The sequence below is a fragment of the Chrysemys picta genome, chromosome 5 (assembly GCF_011386835.1).
Source record: "Chrysemys picta bellii isolate R12L10 chromosome 5, ASM1138683v2, whole genome shotgun sequence".
In the NCBI taxonomy this organism is placed as follows: Eukaryota; Metazoa; Chordata; order Testudines; family Emydidae; genus Chrysemys; species Chrysemys picta.
Window position 1 is genome coordinate 142,726,939 of NC_088795.1, and position 18,530 is coordinate 142,745,468.

Below are 18,530 nucleotides of genomic sequence, written 5' to 3' on the forward strand. Positions count from 1 at the left end.
GGAGCAGATTAAAGTGGATGGTCAGGTTGAAGGCCTAACTGAGGAAGAAAAGGGTAGATTTTTGATGGGTAATGGGTTGTTGGCTAGTACAGCTTGTAAAAGTGAACCTGAAAAGGGTAACTGTGATTTGCTAAAAGTAGCTCAGTGTAGTGAAAAGAGCAGTAGTTTATCTGTTGGGAGTAGCTGTGTGTCTGGTAAGGAAGGTGCCTTTCAGCCTGTGATGGTTGAGAATAGTGCAGTTGTCTCCGAGTTGGTTCTGGATTTAACTAAAGCCCAGGAAGGGAATGGTCCTAAGTTTGTGTCTGCTGGGGAGAATGGCACTGGAACTAGGTTGCATCCAGTTAGTGTCTTAGCAGAATCCCAGAGACCAGACAATTCTGGTGCTTGTATTTTACCTGTTGCTAATGTGTGGTTGGGAAAGGATGTAGCAACTCTGTCTAATCAGGGTGATATCCTACCAGGGCACAAGGAGAGCAGAAAGGTGATTTGATTGTGTTACCTGCTGATGGTGGGGAAACTTGTAGCAAGAAGGAAAAATTTCCTGAACTTGTGTGTGGCAAAGGGAAGGAGAATGCTTCTAACCTTTTATCTAGTGAGTCTATGGGTTTGCCTGAAAGGAGATTGTGTAGAAATCCGCCTGATGTGCCAAAGGTGATCCTGAATATAAGTGAGACCCAACAAAAATCTGTTGTTGCTCAGGAAAGTGTTCCTTTAGAGCAAGCCCCAGGTGAAGAGGGTAAGGGCAGAATTCCTGTGAAGGTTGAATTGTTGCTTAGAAAAGCTCCTGGAGAAAGGAATCCTAATGGTAATCTGTGCAAGCAGTTCCCTGCAACTGAAGGGTGTGAGAGTGATGTAATCAAGGAAGTTTCAGTTCCTAACAGCCAGAAATTTTCCGTTGTGAATGGATCCACTGACTTTCCTTTCGAAAGATCCAGTGTGGGTAGCTTTGAAAAGGTCTGAGATGCAGTAGGAACTGTTAAGAAAGTTGAGCAGTCCTATAACCAAGTGGCTGTGTGTGGCCAGCTTGTTGGGAAGACAATGGTGTTGAAACAGGAATGTCTCCATTCTAATTCTTTAAGTGAGCAGTCTGTGCTTCAGGGTCTCAGGACAGATTTGGTTACTGGTGTTTCAAAGCAGAACAGTTTTATGGCTAAATGCTTGAGGATGCAGGGGAGAGCAAGGAAACTCTCACCCTCAGACTCTTTGGATTTGTGTGGTATCTCTTTAAGACAGCGTCCACCCTTGGAAATGATAGCAGTTACAAATATGAAAACTGGTGGACTGGCTCTGGTCTGGGGTAATGCAAATTACTTGCCTTGCCGGGAGAGGAAGGACTTGCTAATAGCTGTTAGCACAGAGGGCCCACCCCATCAGCCAGTGAATTCTGTTAAGCAAGAGAAATCAGGGTTTGATCCTGCGGGACAAGGAGGAAAGAGAAAACTGAATTTTGCAAAGGGAAGCCACAGGTTAACCCTAAAATGCCTAAACCCCAATGGTATTGAGCCAAAGGTGTTGCATAACAAAAATGATTGTAGATGGACACTTGCAATGGATTTGTTGTTATTGCTAATGGTGATTTTGTAACTAATGTGTTGCTATTACCAAAAACTGTAAAAATGTACAATGTTCCTAATCTTTTGGAAAATCCATTGAACATGTTAAACGGAATACATGAGAACACACTTTATGTTAAAAGGCCTTGTTATACTGATGTTTCACAGTTGATGCCTGTAAACAGTATTGGAACTTTTCACAGGAGAAAAGACATTCCAGACTGAATGTGCTGTAAGAAAAGGGAAACTGAGGCACAGTACCATATTGCTTTCACGGCTAAATGCCAAGATTCCTGTACTATGTACATCATTAATATCTACATTGACTTGATGTTAATTGGGTTCCAAACATTTGCCAGAGCTTGTATGGATAAAGTAGCTGTTTTCTTTAGCTCTTGGCAAGATCACATGAGACATACAGGAACCATGCTGCAAGAGCAGATCCAATCCACTATTGTTCTAACTAAGTTTTACCTTGAGAGTGTAAAGAGTTTCAATCATGTTGTTGAACATGACTTTGATAAACCATTTCTGTTATACAGTGATATGGGGTGGAGAAACCCCAGCCTTGGGCTGTAACTGCCCTGTTTTAGCAATTTGTCCTGAATTGGCACTCTCAGTTGGGTCTCGCCAGAACCGCATCGTCACATCGTCCTTATTGAATTTCATCCTATTTACTTCAGACCATTTCTACAGTTCGTCCAGATCATTTTGAATTCGAATCCTGCCCTCCAAAGCACTTGCAACCCCTCCCAGCTTGGTATCGTCAGCAAACTTTATAAGTGTCCTCTCTATGCCATTGTGACGGTTCACGCCCCTAAGGTTGCGAGCGGCATGGACTATCCGCCATTGTCCGTCAAATAGCCCTTCAGTCCAGGGTAGTGTGGCCTAGCGGCCAGAGTCTGTGGCGTCCCCTTTACTTCAAGGAGACGCGGCCTGACGGCAGGAGTCTATACCACAGTCCTTCGCTACAGGGCCGTGGGGCCTACCGGCCAGAGTCCAGGAAGAAACCCTCAGGTGGAGTGTAGCGTGGCCTAGCGGCCAGAGTCTTTATCATTGGGGTGCGACAGCCCCAGTAGGGGGGCCCGGGGCCCTAACAGTAGCGTAGTGGTTTGCCACCAACTCAGCAGGGGGTTCTGACCAAAACACGCTGAGTTTCTCCGGGGGGGAGGGGAAGGTACCACTCTGTCACCCTCCCGGGGTCCCTTCCTACCAGGCTCTCTGTTGGGGTCTCCCAGGAGTCGTCGGGTCCTTGGTACTCATCGGGTTCGGTCATCTCCTGGGTCTCCTCCAATCGCTGGGGCGCAGGCAGGCCGTGGATGGCGTCTCTTCCCGGTGCAGTCACTGGCTGTGGCTGGTCCCCTGCAGGAGCTCCCCCAGCAGGTCCTTCTCCTACAGGCTCCAGCCCAGAATGAGCTGGCCTCCCTCCCTTTATACTCCTGTAGCACTTGGAGCATGCCCAGTCTGCCCGGGGAGGCGGGACTTCCGCTGCCAGTCTCTGGGGCTTAACTCATTTTGGTTAAGGCAGGGTAGTCTGGCCCCGCCACAGCCATTATCTAAATCATTGATGAAGATATTGAACAGAATCACTTCCGATGAACTGAGAACTGACACCATGTCTCCCCCCAAACTGACTCAGCCCTTGAAAAGTTCCCTCACATGTTTGGTTTGTTTGGAGAAGCTGGTGGGGTTCGGGTTTCAGTGCGAGATGGGAGCGCAGCTTGCACACTCCTCCTGGGAGGAAGGAAAGATCAAGACCAGACCAAACCCCTCCTGTCCACTGCACGTGCTGCTGCTGCCTTCAGGGCTTAAGTTTTCCAAGAGCCGAGCTGAGCTGTGGGTCTGTTCTCCCAGGTCAGACAGTGCCAAGAATGGGGAGCCAAGAAAACAAGGCAAGTTGGCATAATGGATTCAGCATGTGTTGTCCTTACCTGGAGGCTGGAGAGGTGGATTTCCAATATTCACATTCATATAAATATTTTCGTCCTCCATTCTCTGTCCTTCCCTGTGAGCTGAACGCTTGATAAACGGATTCCTTTAAGCAGCCTTTTCACAATGGCTGGTTAACACATTTGAATATGCCCAGAAATGGAAATGGACTGCAAGGTCTGTAATTGGGAGGGTGGAAAGCCTCAGGCCACAGAGTTTAAGGCTGGGCTTGTGTGTAGCCTTTGATTTAAATACAAGAGAGATAAGCCATGTTGCGTCCTAGGCAAATACCATGGGCCCATATTCACTTTAATATTAATAATCTTATCAAAACGGGACATTTCCCTTCTAGGGCACCGATTTGCCCCATGTCAACAATGACCAAACGTTGTTCCCATCTGAGAGCTCTGTGGTGTCCTACGTGTATTGAGTTGGTGGCTCTCAGTCCCATTTCTATGGGACAGGTGTCCACGTCACAATGAAACCATCACCACAATTAATATTATTTGTCACCTTGTTGGCAGTTCCCATTGGAAAGTCAACACTCTCCACTGGCCGTTACAGTCTCTTTGCCCTGTAGGTTGGCTGGGAACATTGGCAAGGAGTAGGGTTGTTGTCTGTGTCTCTCTGCTCTATAACGGGACACCTTTGTGTTTGCAGCCCAAATTTCCACTGGCCTTTTTTTTTTTCTTGGCGCCATGGCACATTGCTAACTCATGTCTAACTTGCTACCTTCCTTGGCTCTTTGGATTCACTGCCTAGCGGGTTCCTGCAGCCCATGGACTGTGGCTTGGATTATTATTCCCCAAATGGACTAATTTCATTTTCCACAAAAGAACCTCAGCCTATTGTTTTCTGCCCAGGTTTCATAGATTTTTAAAGCCAGAATGGATTTAAAATGTTCCTGAAGACAAATGTCTTGGTCTACATTTTTCCTCATTTTTTGTGACAAATCCTAAAAACTGAAATATTTTTAGGTGATGGCAACTGAATATTTTTGGTTTGGTTTTGTTTTCCGATTTTTTTTAATGAAAACCCAAATTGACTTGGTCAAAAAAATAAACTATACCTGTGGAACTCTGTGTTGACAGAAAAGCCTATTTTCATTGGGAAAAAAAGTGTTGATCAAAAGATGTTGACCACCTGTAGTCAGTAGAGAATCCGCTGTACTCTCCCACAGCTTCATTGGTCCCAGCAGCAAACACCACATTTGTGTCAGTAACAGGAGCAAATATGTTGTGACTCTTGGCAAAAGTATAATTGACACCAGACAATTTATCTGACAAATCTCATCTCCCGTTCTATGTACGGGCTGTTTGCAAACAGCTCGTGGCTTTCTCAAGTGCTCTGTGGTGCAGTCACAAGAGTGGGGTTTTTTCTCTCTCTCTTTACTGCTAATCTTTCAGGTGACATGGCACCGTCAGAAAGGATCGAGTGGTGCAATAGCTACCTCTGTAGCCATTTAATGCTGTCTTCATTGCCGTGCTCCTTCCATTCCCCGTCCGTTCCGCCATCTGTTGTGTCCACTTGGTGTGTCAGGCACAACGGATTCCTGATTTGGGGTCTCTTCTAGTCTATTATACATTGTGATAATGAATGAAATAAATAATTAAATCAAGTAAATAAATCAACATTTAATAACCAACAGAAAATTTAATCAATTTTCAAGGAATGCAATCCATGACATCTTGTTGCTGTTTGGGCCGGGCCTGGGGTCGTTCTAGGTGGTGGTTCTGCAAAGCTCCCTGCGCTGACTCAGGAGCATGGTACCAATCTCAGGGCGGGCTGTCAGAGAGCCGGGCACAAACCCCAAACGGGCTGTGAGGTCTAGACGTAGATTTCACCAACCAATGATCAAGTGCAAACTCCTCAGGCACCATAACAGCCTCAACATGGAGTCACAACCAGTCCCTTGGGTGCTCCGATCTGTCTTGCCACCCAGGTGAGCTGTCTCTGTGATAGATGGTCCCAAAGAATCACAGCAAGATTCAGATTACTCCCAGTGCCAAAGGACCAGTCACTTAACCCATGGTCAGGAGAATCACCTTAGATCTCACACCAAAGACCACGCTTGTAGCCAATCCTGTAATAAACTAAATAGAGATGTATTAACTAGGGAAAGGAAACAAGAGAGAGATTTACAAGGATAAAGCAGGTAAACACGTATAAACAGAAATAAGTTAAAATCTGAAGTTTCAAAAAAAATAGAAGCTGTTATAATAAGCAAGCGGTAGATGACCTTTAGGGCTAACCAATGCTAAGTATTGGGGAATCTCCTGCTTATGCCTAGAAACCTTGTCCCCCAGAGTCCAAGCAGTGCAGAGATCCAGTTCCTTCTTGTTAGGGGTTTTTATCCACCTCTTCCCTCGTGCTCTGAGCTGCAAACTCAGCTGATGGAAGGAATCCACTTGCATGACTCGTCTTTGGCGGGAAGGGGCAGAACAACCAATGTCTTTTGTCCTCTTTCACATCCGACAATAGTCCGTCTGGTGTCGCTGGACCTTTCCTGTGGGGAATGACGCAAAACCTTCTGCTGGAGACCCACACTTCCCACCGGTTTATGTCCCTCTCCTGTCTGGTGATTTACACGGTCACAGAGGCTCACAAGACAACTGCTCAAATAGCACCTTACAATACGGGATACAGATGTTATGTCAGATTAACGCAGGCAGCAACTCACAAGTATTCAGTAAAGTCTAAACACTAAACACATTCGCACACACCTAATAGTTATGGTAACATTACTGCCACTCGGGTGAGCCACATTGCTCCCAGCCATGGATTTGTCAGTGTTCCACTCAGACATGGGGACTTTGGCTTGAGCTGGCACCTGGGCTGCCTGCGTCACATGTACCCAATAAAGGCCCTGATTTAGGAAAACACTTAAGCACAAGTTTAAATTAATCCCAGTTCAGGACAGCACTTAAGCATGCAAACTTAATGTTAAACTCATGCTTAAGTGCTGTCCTGGTCGCGCATGTTTTCCTGAACTGGGCTCCAGAATGGGGCCCTGATCCAGTAATAACGATACTCTTTATTCAAAACGATTTGCTGAATAATTTCTTTGTCTGCAGATTGTTCACTTGCAGACGGTTGTGAATGTTCCATCTTTAATGTTCAATTACAGTCGCTCAGGTCTGAGTGGATAAATATGTCACATGGTATCCTTCTGTTCTCGGAATGAATGAAACTCTTAGAATCAGAATTCCGGGGCAAATATTTGTGCATATCCATTTGATATTCTATTTCGGTCAATGTCTTCTAACATTTGTATAAATGTTTTTCTCTCTATCTACACTTCTCTCAGTAAACTCATTTGTTAGAATCTCTGCAAGAGCTGGTGAAATTTTTGCTATTGCAACATTTTTCCAGTGAAGTGGCTTTTTGACCAAAATGAAATGTTTTTGTGGGGGGCTGAAAGTCTGGGCGCTCAGCTCCCCAAGCAGCTGCCCTTGGGCTCCTGGCTTCTACTCTCCACTGGGAGCCTTGCTGACCCCTGAGCTCTTAGCTCCCCGCTCCCCACCAGGAGTGCGGCAACCACCCAGTTCCTGGCAGGGAGCTCCATGCCCAGAGACCGGGCGGCTGCCAGGCTCCCTGTGGGGACCAGGGAGCTGGGAGCCTTGGTACATCCGGGCTCCCAGGGGAAGCGGGGAGCCAGGCGGGCACAGCCCAGCTCGCGGAGAGCGTGGGAAGCAAACAGGCTGGGAGCAGGGAGTCAGGACCGAAGGGGCAGCCCCGCTCCGAGCAGGGAGCGGGGAGCTGGTCAGACACAGCCCAGCTGGGAGCCGGGATCCAGGAGCCCAGAGTCCAGCCGGGCTCTAGCTGGAGCTCCCCACCACTCCCGGCTTTCTTGTCTGTGAAATTGACATGAATGACAGCCAGCAGCCGATGTAAGTAACCCACAGTGTCTACACAGACACTGCATTGCCCTGATTATACCGACATGAGCCCTATGCCTCTCGTGGAGATGGAGTTATTATCTCAGTGGAGTATGGCACTTACATCAATGGGACCATGTGGACCTAACGCTGCAGTGTAGACCAAGCCAGAGGGTGAGATTCTGACACTTTTACTCAATATGAGAAATACTTTAATTTGCTGCTGGTCTCCTTGAAATGAATGAGGCTGCTTGGGGGGAAGGTGTAACCCAGTGTGGATTAGCATGGCAGAACTCAGCATATGAAGATAAGAACTTTTTGCAATTCCAATATATCTTTTCTGAGATGGAAAAGATCTTAAGGTGCCACCAGACTTCTTGTTGTTTTTGTAGATACAGACTAACACGGCTACCCCCTGATACTTTCTGAGACGGGGTGACTACATCTGCACATAGTATTCAAGCCCTACTGCATCGGGAGGTTTTTGTAAGCTAGCTTCCATCTTCAGCCGACATGAGAAACAACATTTTCAGAGGAGGTAAGGGGGGTTTCCTGTTAAAAACAAGTTCCGCCCCAGCCTAGTGTTAACCTCAAGAGAACATGCATTCGGGCTCTCTTTGTACTCTGTGTACTAGGAGATTTCTGAGTTATCCACAGACAGTCGGATCAGAAAATTGGATTTTCTTATCAGCAGGCTACATTTCAGGAAGAGCAGTTTCAGATTTATCATCCCCCAGTTGTCTCCTACTCTCTCGGTTGCATGTTTTGTCATTTGGGTTTAACCAAAAGATTCTAATTTTAATTAAAAATCTTTCTCTCCATGCTAAGCAGTCCCCTGCAGCGCTCCTGAGCTCCGGATAGCCTCGTCTGGATGGGGAGAAAGGTTTGCCCTTAACTCAAGCTAAAACCTCGTGGAGACAAGGCAGGTCAGATTTTTCACATGAGTTGTTAGGCTCCTCCACAGGCTTTATCTTGACCTGCTAACAACTCATATGAGAACTACACACGGCCTTGTCTTCACTAGGATTTTACCTCAAGTTCTTTAACTCAAGTTGCATCTCCAGTGTTCTTTAACATTTTCAGTAATGACCTGGGTGCAGGTATGGAGAGCAAACTGATCAAGTTTGCAGATGACACAAGGCTAGGAGGGGAGGGTTGCAACACTTTGGAGGATAAAGCTAAAATTCAGAGGGATCTTGCTAAATTGGAGAACTGGGCTACAGACAACAACCTGAAATTCAAGAAAGACAAATGTAAGGTGCCACACCTAGGGAAGAACAACCAAATACACAAATACAGAATGGGGGGAAACTGGTTTGGCAGCAGCACTGCTGAGAAGTATCTGGGAGTTGTGGTGGATCCCAACCTCAACATGAGTCAGCAATGCGATGCTGTTGCAGAAAAAACAAAAGCAATTTTAGGTTGCATTAACAGAGGCATAGCTTGCAAGACACAGTAGGTGACAGAACCGCTCTACTCGGCGCTGGGGAGGCCTCAGCTGGAGTACGGTGTCCAATTTTGGTCACCAATGTATAGAAAAGATGTAGAGAAACTGGAGAGTATCCAGACGTGGACACAGATGATCAAAGGATGAAATGCAACGCAAGGTGTCTGAGCAAAGACTGAAGGAACTGGGTATGTTTGGTTTGGAAAAGAGGGGACTAAGGGGGGACATGTCAGCAGTCTTCAAACATCTGAAAGATTGCCATAAAAAAGATGGAGAAAAGTTGTTCTCTTTTGCCACAGACGGCAGGACGAGAGGTGATGGGGTCAAACTACAGCACAACAGATTGAGATTAAATCTCAGGACAAACTTCCTCAGTGTAAGAACAGTAGGACAATGGAACAGATGCCTAGGGGGGTCGTGGAAGCTCCGTCACTGGAGGGTCTGGTTTAGACACAGCAAACCCGGCATCTTGGCAGGGGTTAGACTAGATGACCCTTGCGGCTCCTTCTAACACAATGGTTCTATGATTCTATGAGTTAACGTCCCTCTTCTGCACTGACGACCAGGCCTTAAGGGTTGGCTCCTGGCCCTCAGGTAGCTCCAGCCAGGCCTTTCCCTCTGGCTGGTGTGGGGGAAGGTGCTCTCTGGATCCCCTCTGGATCCTCCGTAGGTCCCTTTCTGCCCTTTACCCCTCTATCAGGGCACCAGGCACCAGCTCTCCCTGAGCGAGGGAGCTCTACCAGCCGCTTGCAAGGCTCTGGGCCTCACCCACCAGCCCCCTATGTCTTCCTGAGCCACCTGGATCCCCTCTGTGATACAGCAGGCTCCATTTTACAAACAGCCCTGCCCCTACCATCACGTGATGCCTGATCCAGCCAGCGTCCCAAAACCATCACCTGGGGGGGGGGGGGGGCGGGTGATAACTGTACACTGATGGGGCTGAGCCCAAATCCCCTAAAAGGGCCAGCCCGCCCCTGACACCACCCACCTGGCAGGTGAGGGGGAAGCCGCTGCCAGGAGTCAGGCCGTGCTGGACCAGTGGCGATGCTGGAGCAGGGCACAGAGATGCAATGGGCTGGGGGAGGCAGAGGCAGAATTATGTGTAACTGTGACACCCCCCTTCCCTGCCCCCCGGCACAACTCCCTGCTGAACCGTCTTTTCAGGACTTCAAAAAGGAAAAGTATTGCACAGAATTGAAGCTCAGAGCTACGGTACCAGCCCCTGCCTGCAGCTGCCAGTCAGCTCAGAGAGTCCCAGACAATTTCTTAGTGAGCGAACGTTTAACACACACACGGCCCCTCTCAGACAGTATTCGGGACACTTTTCAGTCCCTTCAGCAGCGCGGTTCGGCAGTAAATCTGTGGGGTTCCGTACAGAGACTCCCGGTGCTGTTGCTGTTACATGTATTTCAGTGCAAGGTAACAACACAACACTCACTTGTGGAGTTTGGGCCACATCTTCCGAGCATTCCCTCTGATCTCACACAGATCATTTCCCAGTCTCTGTGTGTGTGTGTGCGTGTGTGTGTGTGCTCCAAATGTATGTGTCCCCCCTCTGGACTCTCCGGGGCCTGAGGAGAATGGCGGCGTCTCTATCCCCGCCCAGCACGTCAGAATCTCCTCAGGAAACACCAGTCCAAAGATCCATCCGGCCAGCAGCAATTCCCGTCCCACGGCTAACAGACACCCATCTCCTCGCTGTTCAGTGAGATGGGGAATCAGGAGTCTGTTTCCAAGGGGGTTCAGGAACTGGGATGCAGCCGTCACAGCAGACACAGCTCTTGGTCCTGCATGGATCAGCCACCAAGCCCCCAGGGCTGTCTCTAGCTCCCATGTTTGTAACCTTTCCCCCTGAGCTCTGACCGGCTCGGCTCTCGGTGAGTGTGCGGAACCTGCAGGGCTGCTTGTCCTGCCTGGAAACTTCCTGTACAGCCCCAGAGATGGCTACCGAGGCCGTGTCTACGCTACAACTTTATGTCGGTGTTCAGCCACCCCAGTTTGTGTATCGCTGGGCATGTGTCCACTTGGCTGCTTGTACCAGTGCTGCTCATACTCACCAGGAGTGCTTGTGTAACACACTAACCTTTGATTCCACACGTGCCCCCTCTCGTCCCATGTTACCGCCGGAGCAGTGAGCAGGTTCTGTCTCTTTGGACAGCAGATCTCCCACCTGTGGATGGTCACACACAGGAAAAGATGCGGATTTGGACAGTTGTGGATGCCCATAGGATAGGGCCGGCCTTCGAGGGCGGGTGCGCCATGGTCGGGAGGGGGGGCGTGGTCAAGAGGGAAGGGGCAGGACGCAGGCCTGGCCCCACACTGCCCCCAGCCTGCCCCTCACCGTGCTTTAGCGGGGTGACGCTGGAGGCCCCACAACACAAGCAGGCCCCGGACACAGAGCTGGACTGCCATGGCTGGGGCGGAGTTGGGGGCAGCCCAGGAGGGGAGAGGGCACAGGCTTCCCCAGGCCCAGCCCCTCCGCTGCATGACCTCCGGCAGCCAACCACACGCATGGCTCACGGGGATGTGCCTTTACGCTCTCGCCAGAGCCCCACCTGCAAGAGGGGGCCATAAAAGGTTGGGCACAGGGGGCTGGAACAATGTGAATAGTGGGGTGCTGAGAGCCACTGAACCGAACTGTAACCCTGCATGTGATAGAAACCGCTTCCAGCCAGGGGGTGCGGCAGCCCCTCTAGATCCAGCTCGAATGGCCAGGCGCTGCCTACAGAGCGCTGTCTTCCTCTTCCCTCACGCCTCCTTCCCCCATCGAACTGCCTCTCCCATTCACATCTCCACCTCCTTCCCCATCCAACCACCTCTCCCCTCCACTCCCTTCCCTCACGCCTCCTTCCCCCATCCACCCGTGTCTCCCCTCCCCTCCTCCCCGTCCTACCCCATCCAAGCATCTCCCCCTCCCCCTGTTTCCCCCATTGAATGTGTTACCATATTTGCCCATTACTTTGGGGTACGCTCATTTATTCGGGTTATTCTTATTGGGGGGGAGGGGTTTCTGTAATTCTATCAATGTACTGCTTGTGTCTCGTGTGTTTTCATATGGAGCTCTACTTCTCCCTTCTGCAAGTCCCCTCCCAATGGAGCTATCCTGCAGGACTTACGTTTCCTAGGGCTGGGTTCCCCCAGCCCCAGAACCGGATGCGCGCACTCACACAGACACAGACACACACATATTAACAGAGCAAGTCTGAGCGGACCGGGTCAATGGGCTGGATCGAGCAGCACCTTCAAGCTGCCCCCCCCATATGCCCCTGGGCTCAACGGACTGGGTCAAGCAGCACTTTCAAGCTGCCACCCTTATGTGTCCCAGATTCAGCACGTCTCTATCCCCACTCTCCCATCACAATTGTACTGGCAATAACCTACTTGATGAGCAAACCCCACAGTATTTTGGGCGCTGCAGGGATCTTTAGCTTAGGTACAAGAAGCGTTGCTGTAGAGTGAATGGGGGGAGCTAAAAACACAACAGAGAAAAGTTCTGCCAGAGAGAGAGAAGCAACCAGCTGAACCATACAAGTTATTTAGTGAATAACAGTGATCACTACACAAGGAGGCTAAACCAACATAACACACATTATTAAAGGTTAATACCTAAGGCAGAAAGGAAAAGAGAGAGAGAAAGAGGGGATCTCACCCACTCCATGAGGCTTGAACTGGTCGGGGTTCCCAGGTGGTGGTGGTAGCTCAGGGTCCTGAGTGCTGGAGACAGGCAGAGCCCCCAGTACGATCAGTCAGGAGAAGATGGAGTCCCGGTGGAACTGATGCAGCGCTTGGATCTAAGCATCAGAACCCTGACTGGAGGGTGAGTAGGGATCTTTGTAGATGTAAGCAGAGTCAGGATAAGATCTACCCTGACATCTGGTGGTGAATTATGGTGAGGGTGGAAAAGAACATCAGGGGCTGATCTTGTTTGCATAGGCACACCCACCCGCCTAGCCTTTGACCACAACAACTGATAGTGGTTACTTTGGCTGGTGTGGGCCAGGCTGACTGGCAGGAAGCCCAGCTGCAAGATATTGACATTCGTGACACACTACTTGCCAAAAGGGAGGAGCGAAGCCCAGCTGTGGTTGTCCCACCTAACCCGGAGGGTAAACTATTATTGAGAGAATGGACCAAACTAAAACTGATTTGGGGAGTGCTACACCAAGTGACCACAGACCCTTTACAAAAGCAATGGACTCAACTAGTGCTGCCGAAAGAGTACAGAGCCCTGGCCATGAGGGCCCTGCATGATGACTTTGGACATTTAGGGATGGAGAGGACCCTGGAACTTATTTGTAGTAGGTTCTATTGGCCCCGGATGGCTGAAGATGTTCGCAGGAAATGTGAGACCTGCGCTCGATGTGTTCAAAGAAAAACTCTGCCCACGAGGGCTGCATATCTGAAGAATATCACCAGCAACAAGCCTCTGGAGCTGGTATGCATTGATTTCTTGTCTTTAGAAGTAGACAGGAGGAATATTGGGAACATTGTAGTAGTGACTGACCATTATACGCGATATGCATAGGCATATCCCACAAGTGATCAGAGGGCCACCACTGTCGCTCGAGTACTGTGTGAAAAATATTTCTCAGTTTATGGATTCCCAGCCTGGATACACTCGGATCAGGGGCGGGACTTTGAGAGTCATCTTCTGAAGGAGGTGCTGAGGATAGCGGGAATTAAAAGGGCTAGAACAACGCCTTATCACCCGCAAGGTGATCCTCAGCCAGAGAGGTTCAACCGAACCCTATTAGATATGTTGGGGACTTTGCGACCAGAGCAGAAGGCAACCTGGAGCCAACATGTCACATTTCTGGTGCACGCCTACAACGCCACAAAGAACGATGCTACGGAAGTCACCCCATATCTCTTAATGTTTGGGCGAGAACCAAGATTACCCATAGACCTGTGCTTTGGTGTATCAGAGGATGGAGATAGCTATGAAACTCATCAGCAATATGTATCCCAACTAAGAGAAAAGCTGTGGGATGCTTATCACTTAGCTACATCTGCGGCTCAGAAGAACTCAGACCGCAACAAACATCAATATGATGCTAGGGTATGTCTGCAAAAACTCCAGCCAGGGGACAGAGTCCTGCTGCGAAATTTGGGTATTGCTGGCAAACACAAGATAGCTGACAGATGGAAGGCAATACCTTACTTGGTGATGGAAAAGCTAGGAGACCTGCCAGTCTACAAGATCAAACCTGAAGAGGGTCCAGGGCAGATAAAGACAGTGCACAGAAACCTTTTGCTCCCTATGGGGGAATTGGTAGGCACCCCTTATGAGATGGGCCACAACAGGGCAACCGGGCAGAACGAAGGTGCTGGACCAAAGCCGCTCTCCAACGTGGACAGCCGGCCCCCTGCAGCTAACCTACCCCTATGCAGCACAGCCGAGAGTGAGTCTGAGGAGGAAGACCCAACCATGGTGTATCCTGGGATGGAGACAAGATTTCAGTCTAGATCAGCTGAATCAAAAGAGAACTCCTCCTCTTCCACCCTAAACCCCATGGCAGAAGTATTTAGGCCCATTCCTGACACCCCCGAGGCACTGGTGGGACTCCTGTGTGATGACACACACAGGTTATTGGACAGTGGAGACATATAGGTGGAGGATGTCCTGGGCACCTTGGATCCCCCACTGTTAGAACTAGAAATGCAGGGGCCTATACCAGTAGCCGAGGGGTCCTCAAAGGAAGCCTCTCCATCCGTCGCTCGAGAAGATGTCCCCCCTACCACGCCAGCAGAGATTCTCAATAGACGAGACAGGGTAATAAGACCAGTAAAACGGTTAACTTATGATGCACCTGGGGTGACTAGTGAGGAGCCAATACATTTAGCTCCCAGGTTTGTGAGAGAGTGAGAGAGGTTGTGGACAGGTATGTGTACCTGATGGTATGGGCCCATTTTGAGGGCCTGGAACACCAATTGCACTATTCTCCCCTCTCTCCACTGTTGAATAGCAGAGCTAAGTTTGCTTCCATTAGGAGTCTAACTAGAAGTTAAGTATCAGAGGGGTAGCTGTGTTAGTCTGAATCTGTAAAAAGCAACAGAGGGTCCTGTGGCACCTTTTAGACTAACAGAAGTATTGGGAGCATAAGCTTTTGTGGGTAAGAAGTGAGGTTCTTACCCACAAAAGCTTATGCTCCCAATATTTCTGTTAGTCTCAAAGGTGCCACAGGACCCTCTGTTGCTTTTAGCTAGAAGTTGCTGAACTGAATTCACTTTGGGCCAATGGTGCACCAGCACTGGGACTCCCCTATGACAAGCTGAGATCACTATAACACCTAAAATTGCTGAGGTAAGATCACTGAGTGCTGTGTTAACCAGTGGGGGAACCTGAAGATATATTGCTAAGCAGCTGGCAGAGCCGAGCAGTTTGTGGGACGGTTGGAGCGGCCCATGGAACAGTGAGCGGAGTGGCGCGGAGCGGAGCTGAGCCATTTGCGGGGGCAGCTGGAGCAGTTCATGGGACGGCTGGTGGAGTGGAGCAGCTGGCAGAGCGGAGCAGTTTGTGGGGACGGCTGGAGGAACGGAGCGGCGCGGCGCGGCTGGTAGAGCGGAGCCATTCGTGGTAAAGGCTGCAGCAGAACTCCACAGAGAGGTGGGGCAGTCGGCCTCGGACCACGTAAGGTGCCCCTTAACATCCTTTGTGCCCCCCCCCATTTCCGCCCAGGCGGGGGTGGGGGGTGTTAAAACTCTGTAGATAAACTTTTGAACTCTGGGGCGGCACTGACCAGGGACAGAGACTTTGGGGTTGTTGGACTTTGGGGTGATTGGATTTAAGACCCTGAGGGGAAAAGGACACTGCCAAACTTACTTGGAGGTGGGGCTTTTGCTTATGGTTTGTGTTATGAATCCTGTTTGTGGTGTTTCCCCAACATAATGCCGCATTGTTTCCCTCCTTTATTAAAAGGCTTTTGCTACACTCAGACTCTGTGCTTGCGAGAGGGGAAGTATTGCCTCCTAGAGGCGCCCGGGGGGGTGGTATGTAATTGTCCCAGGTCACTGGGTGGGGGCTCGAGCCGGTTTTGCATTGCGTTATTGAAACGGAACCCCTAGCTACAGAACTCGGCCCTTGTTCCTGCCAACTTAGATGGGCAGAAGGGTTACATAGAGAAAATACAGTGGTTCAAGGGAGAACACAGGATTTGTTTATGGGTAAACTGATGACTCAAGGGTTTTCTTTAGACTAGCCCAGGGGTTGGCATCCTTTCAGAAGTGATGTGCCGAGTCGTCATTCATTCACTCTAATTTAAGGTTTCATATGCCAGTCATACATTTGAATGTTTTTAGAAGGTCTCTTTCTATAAGTCTACATGCAACAATAGTTTAGTTATATATTATACAGTAAATAAGGTTTTAAAAATGTTTAAGAACCTTCATTTAAAATTAAATTAAAATGCAGAGCCCCTCGGACCGGTGGCCAGGACACGAGCAGTGTGAGTGCCACTGAAAATCAGCTCGCGTGCTGCCTTCGGCACTCCGAAGAAGTGGGTTGTAGCCCACGAAAGCTTATGCTCTAATAAATTTGTTAGTCTCTAAGGTGCCACAAGTACTCCTGTTCTTTTTGAGGATACAGACTAACGCGGCTGCTACCCTGAAAAATGCCATAGGTTGCCTACCTCTGGGCTAGACAATAGGAGCTGATCACTCTTGGCTCTGGGTGGTGTTTTCTTCCAGGGAGCTCACAATGCAACTAGGCTGCTTCAATATTTTGAATATCAATCAAGAATTCATTACTAGAATTGGTCTGATAATTGCTGAGCTGGGTGTGGGCAGGCGTAGGTTCATTAGCATCTGGAGCAGAGATCCCCCATGATGCAGTGCTTCCCTGCTTTTCTAGTTCCAGAGTTCAGTGCAGTTCTCTGCTCTCCATTCTGTATGCTAATGGAGATGTCTTAGTCTTGTCACCCTTGTCAGGAGGGGTCTAGGTGTGTCTCCCATCCGCCCTTCACTGCTCTCTGCAAGTCTTTTCTCTGACGGGTTTTGATTTAAGCAGAGGCTGGTGTGTGTGCGGGGGGGTTTCTATCATCAGTCAGACAGGCTGGATACTGCGCCCTGCCTCCCCAAGAACACAGAGCTGACAGCTATCAAACCGCCTCTCCCCCCACCCCGTCCCCTCCTTCCCCATCCAACCCCCTGCACCTCACCCCCTTCCTTCCTCCATCACCTCCCTGCCCCACCCCCAGAGATGCTGTCAGAGGGAGGCTGTAACCTAGCAGGCTGCTGAAAGGACCCACAGGCCAGTGATCAGGGGCTCGGCTCAGCGCGAAGGCAGGAGAATGGTGGATGAGGATATCTATGAGAACATGCTGATGACGGAAGCTGCTCCCCAGCCCAAAGGTAAGCACAAGAAGCTGCACCGGACCCTGGACTCCCGCTGGCCTTTCCTTGGCTTTGCGGTCTCTGCAGAGCGTTCTGGGCAGCGATCACTTGCTCCACTGACCACCTCCCCAGAGCTCAGCCGTGTGCTGGCTAGACAGCACCACGGGCAGTGGGTGAGGGTGCTCGGTCAGTGCTTCCCAGTGCATTCTCTCCCCTGCCAGTCCCCAATGGGAGAAGGGCACAGGGGGGAGAGATGGGAGTCCCTGCACAGCATCCCAGCCTCCTGCTGGCCAGCGCAGTGCCATGGGCTGGCCATAAAAGCCATCCAGGCTCCCCCTCCCCAGCTCACTGCCACCATCAGCCTCTCCCAGGAGATCATCAGGGTCGAATCCTCACAGCCCCCATCTCTGGGGACCAGCTCCCTCTCATCCCCCCATTTCACAGTGACACCTCCTTTCCTTACCCTCTGCCCCTTCCCGGCCCGAGCACATGCTTCTAACCGTGAGCAGGGGGAGAGAGATGCTAGCTCTGTTAGCAGAGAAGGGTTTTCCCCAGCGCTTTAGGTGCGGGGGAGGGAACCTGTTCCTCCAAGGACAAGGAGCAAATGGAGCTGGAAGTTCTGAGATAAGGACCAGGCTGTTTTCCTAAAGCTCCCAGCACAAGGGGCCCCTCTCAGTGCTTTGCCTGGGTGACTGGGCAACAAAATGGCAGATGAAATTCAATGTTGATAAAGGCAAAGTAACGCACATTGGAAAACATAATCCCAACTATACCTATAACATGATGGGATCTGAATTAGCTGTTTCCACTCAAAAGAGGGATCTTGGAGTCATTGTGGAGAGTTCTCTGAAAACATCCACTCAATGTGTAGCGGCATCAAAAAAGCAAACAGAATATTGGGAATAATTAAGAAAGGGACCGATAATAAGACAGAAAATATCATATTGCCTCTATATAAATCCATGGTACACCCACACCTTGAATAATGTGGGCAGATGTGGTCACCCCATCTCAAAAAAGATCTACTGGAATTGGAAAAGGTTCAGAAATGGGCAACAAAAATGATTAGGGGTATGGAATGGCTGCCATATGTGGAGAGATTAATAAGACCAGGACTTTTCAGGTTGGAAAAGAGACAACTAAGGGGGGAAGGGGTAGCCGTGTTAATCTGGATCTGTAAAGAGCAACAGAGAGTCCTGTAGCACCTTTAAGACTAAAAGAAGTATTGGAGCATAAGCTTTCGTGGGTGAATATCCACTTTGTCAGAGGCATGTAATTGAAATTTCCAGAGGTAGGTATAAATATGCTGGCAAGAATCAGTCTGGAGATAATGAGGTTGCTAGTTCAATCAGGGAGGGTGAGGTCCTCTTCTCGCAGTTGAGGTATGAACAC

At 49.6% G+C, this 18,530-nt stretch overlaps 1 protein-coding gene across 1 annotated transcript in view; it reads left to right on the forward strand.

The window, feature by feature from the left end:
• Positions 1-17,102: 17,102 nt before the first annotated feature.
• Positions 17,103-18,530, forward strand: part of LOC112061285 (C-type lectin domain family 4 member F-like) — a 269,396-nt gene continuing 267,968 nt past the window's right edge. Inside the window, exon 1 of the mRNA XM_065598407.1 lies at positions 17,103-17,156. Coding sequence (XP_065454479.1) covers positions 17,123-17,156 — 34 coding nt within the window. The 5' untranslated portion in view covers positions 17,103-17,122. The remainder of the gene's footprint in view (positions 17,157-18,530) is intronic.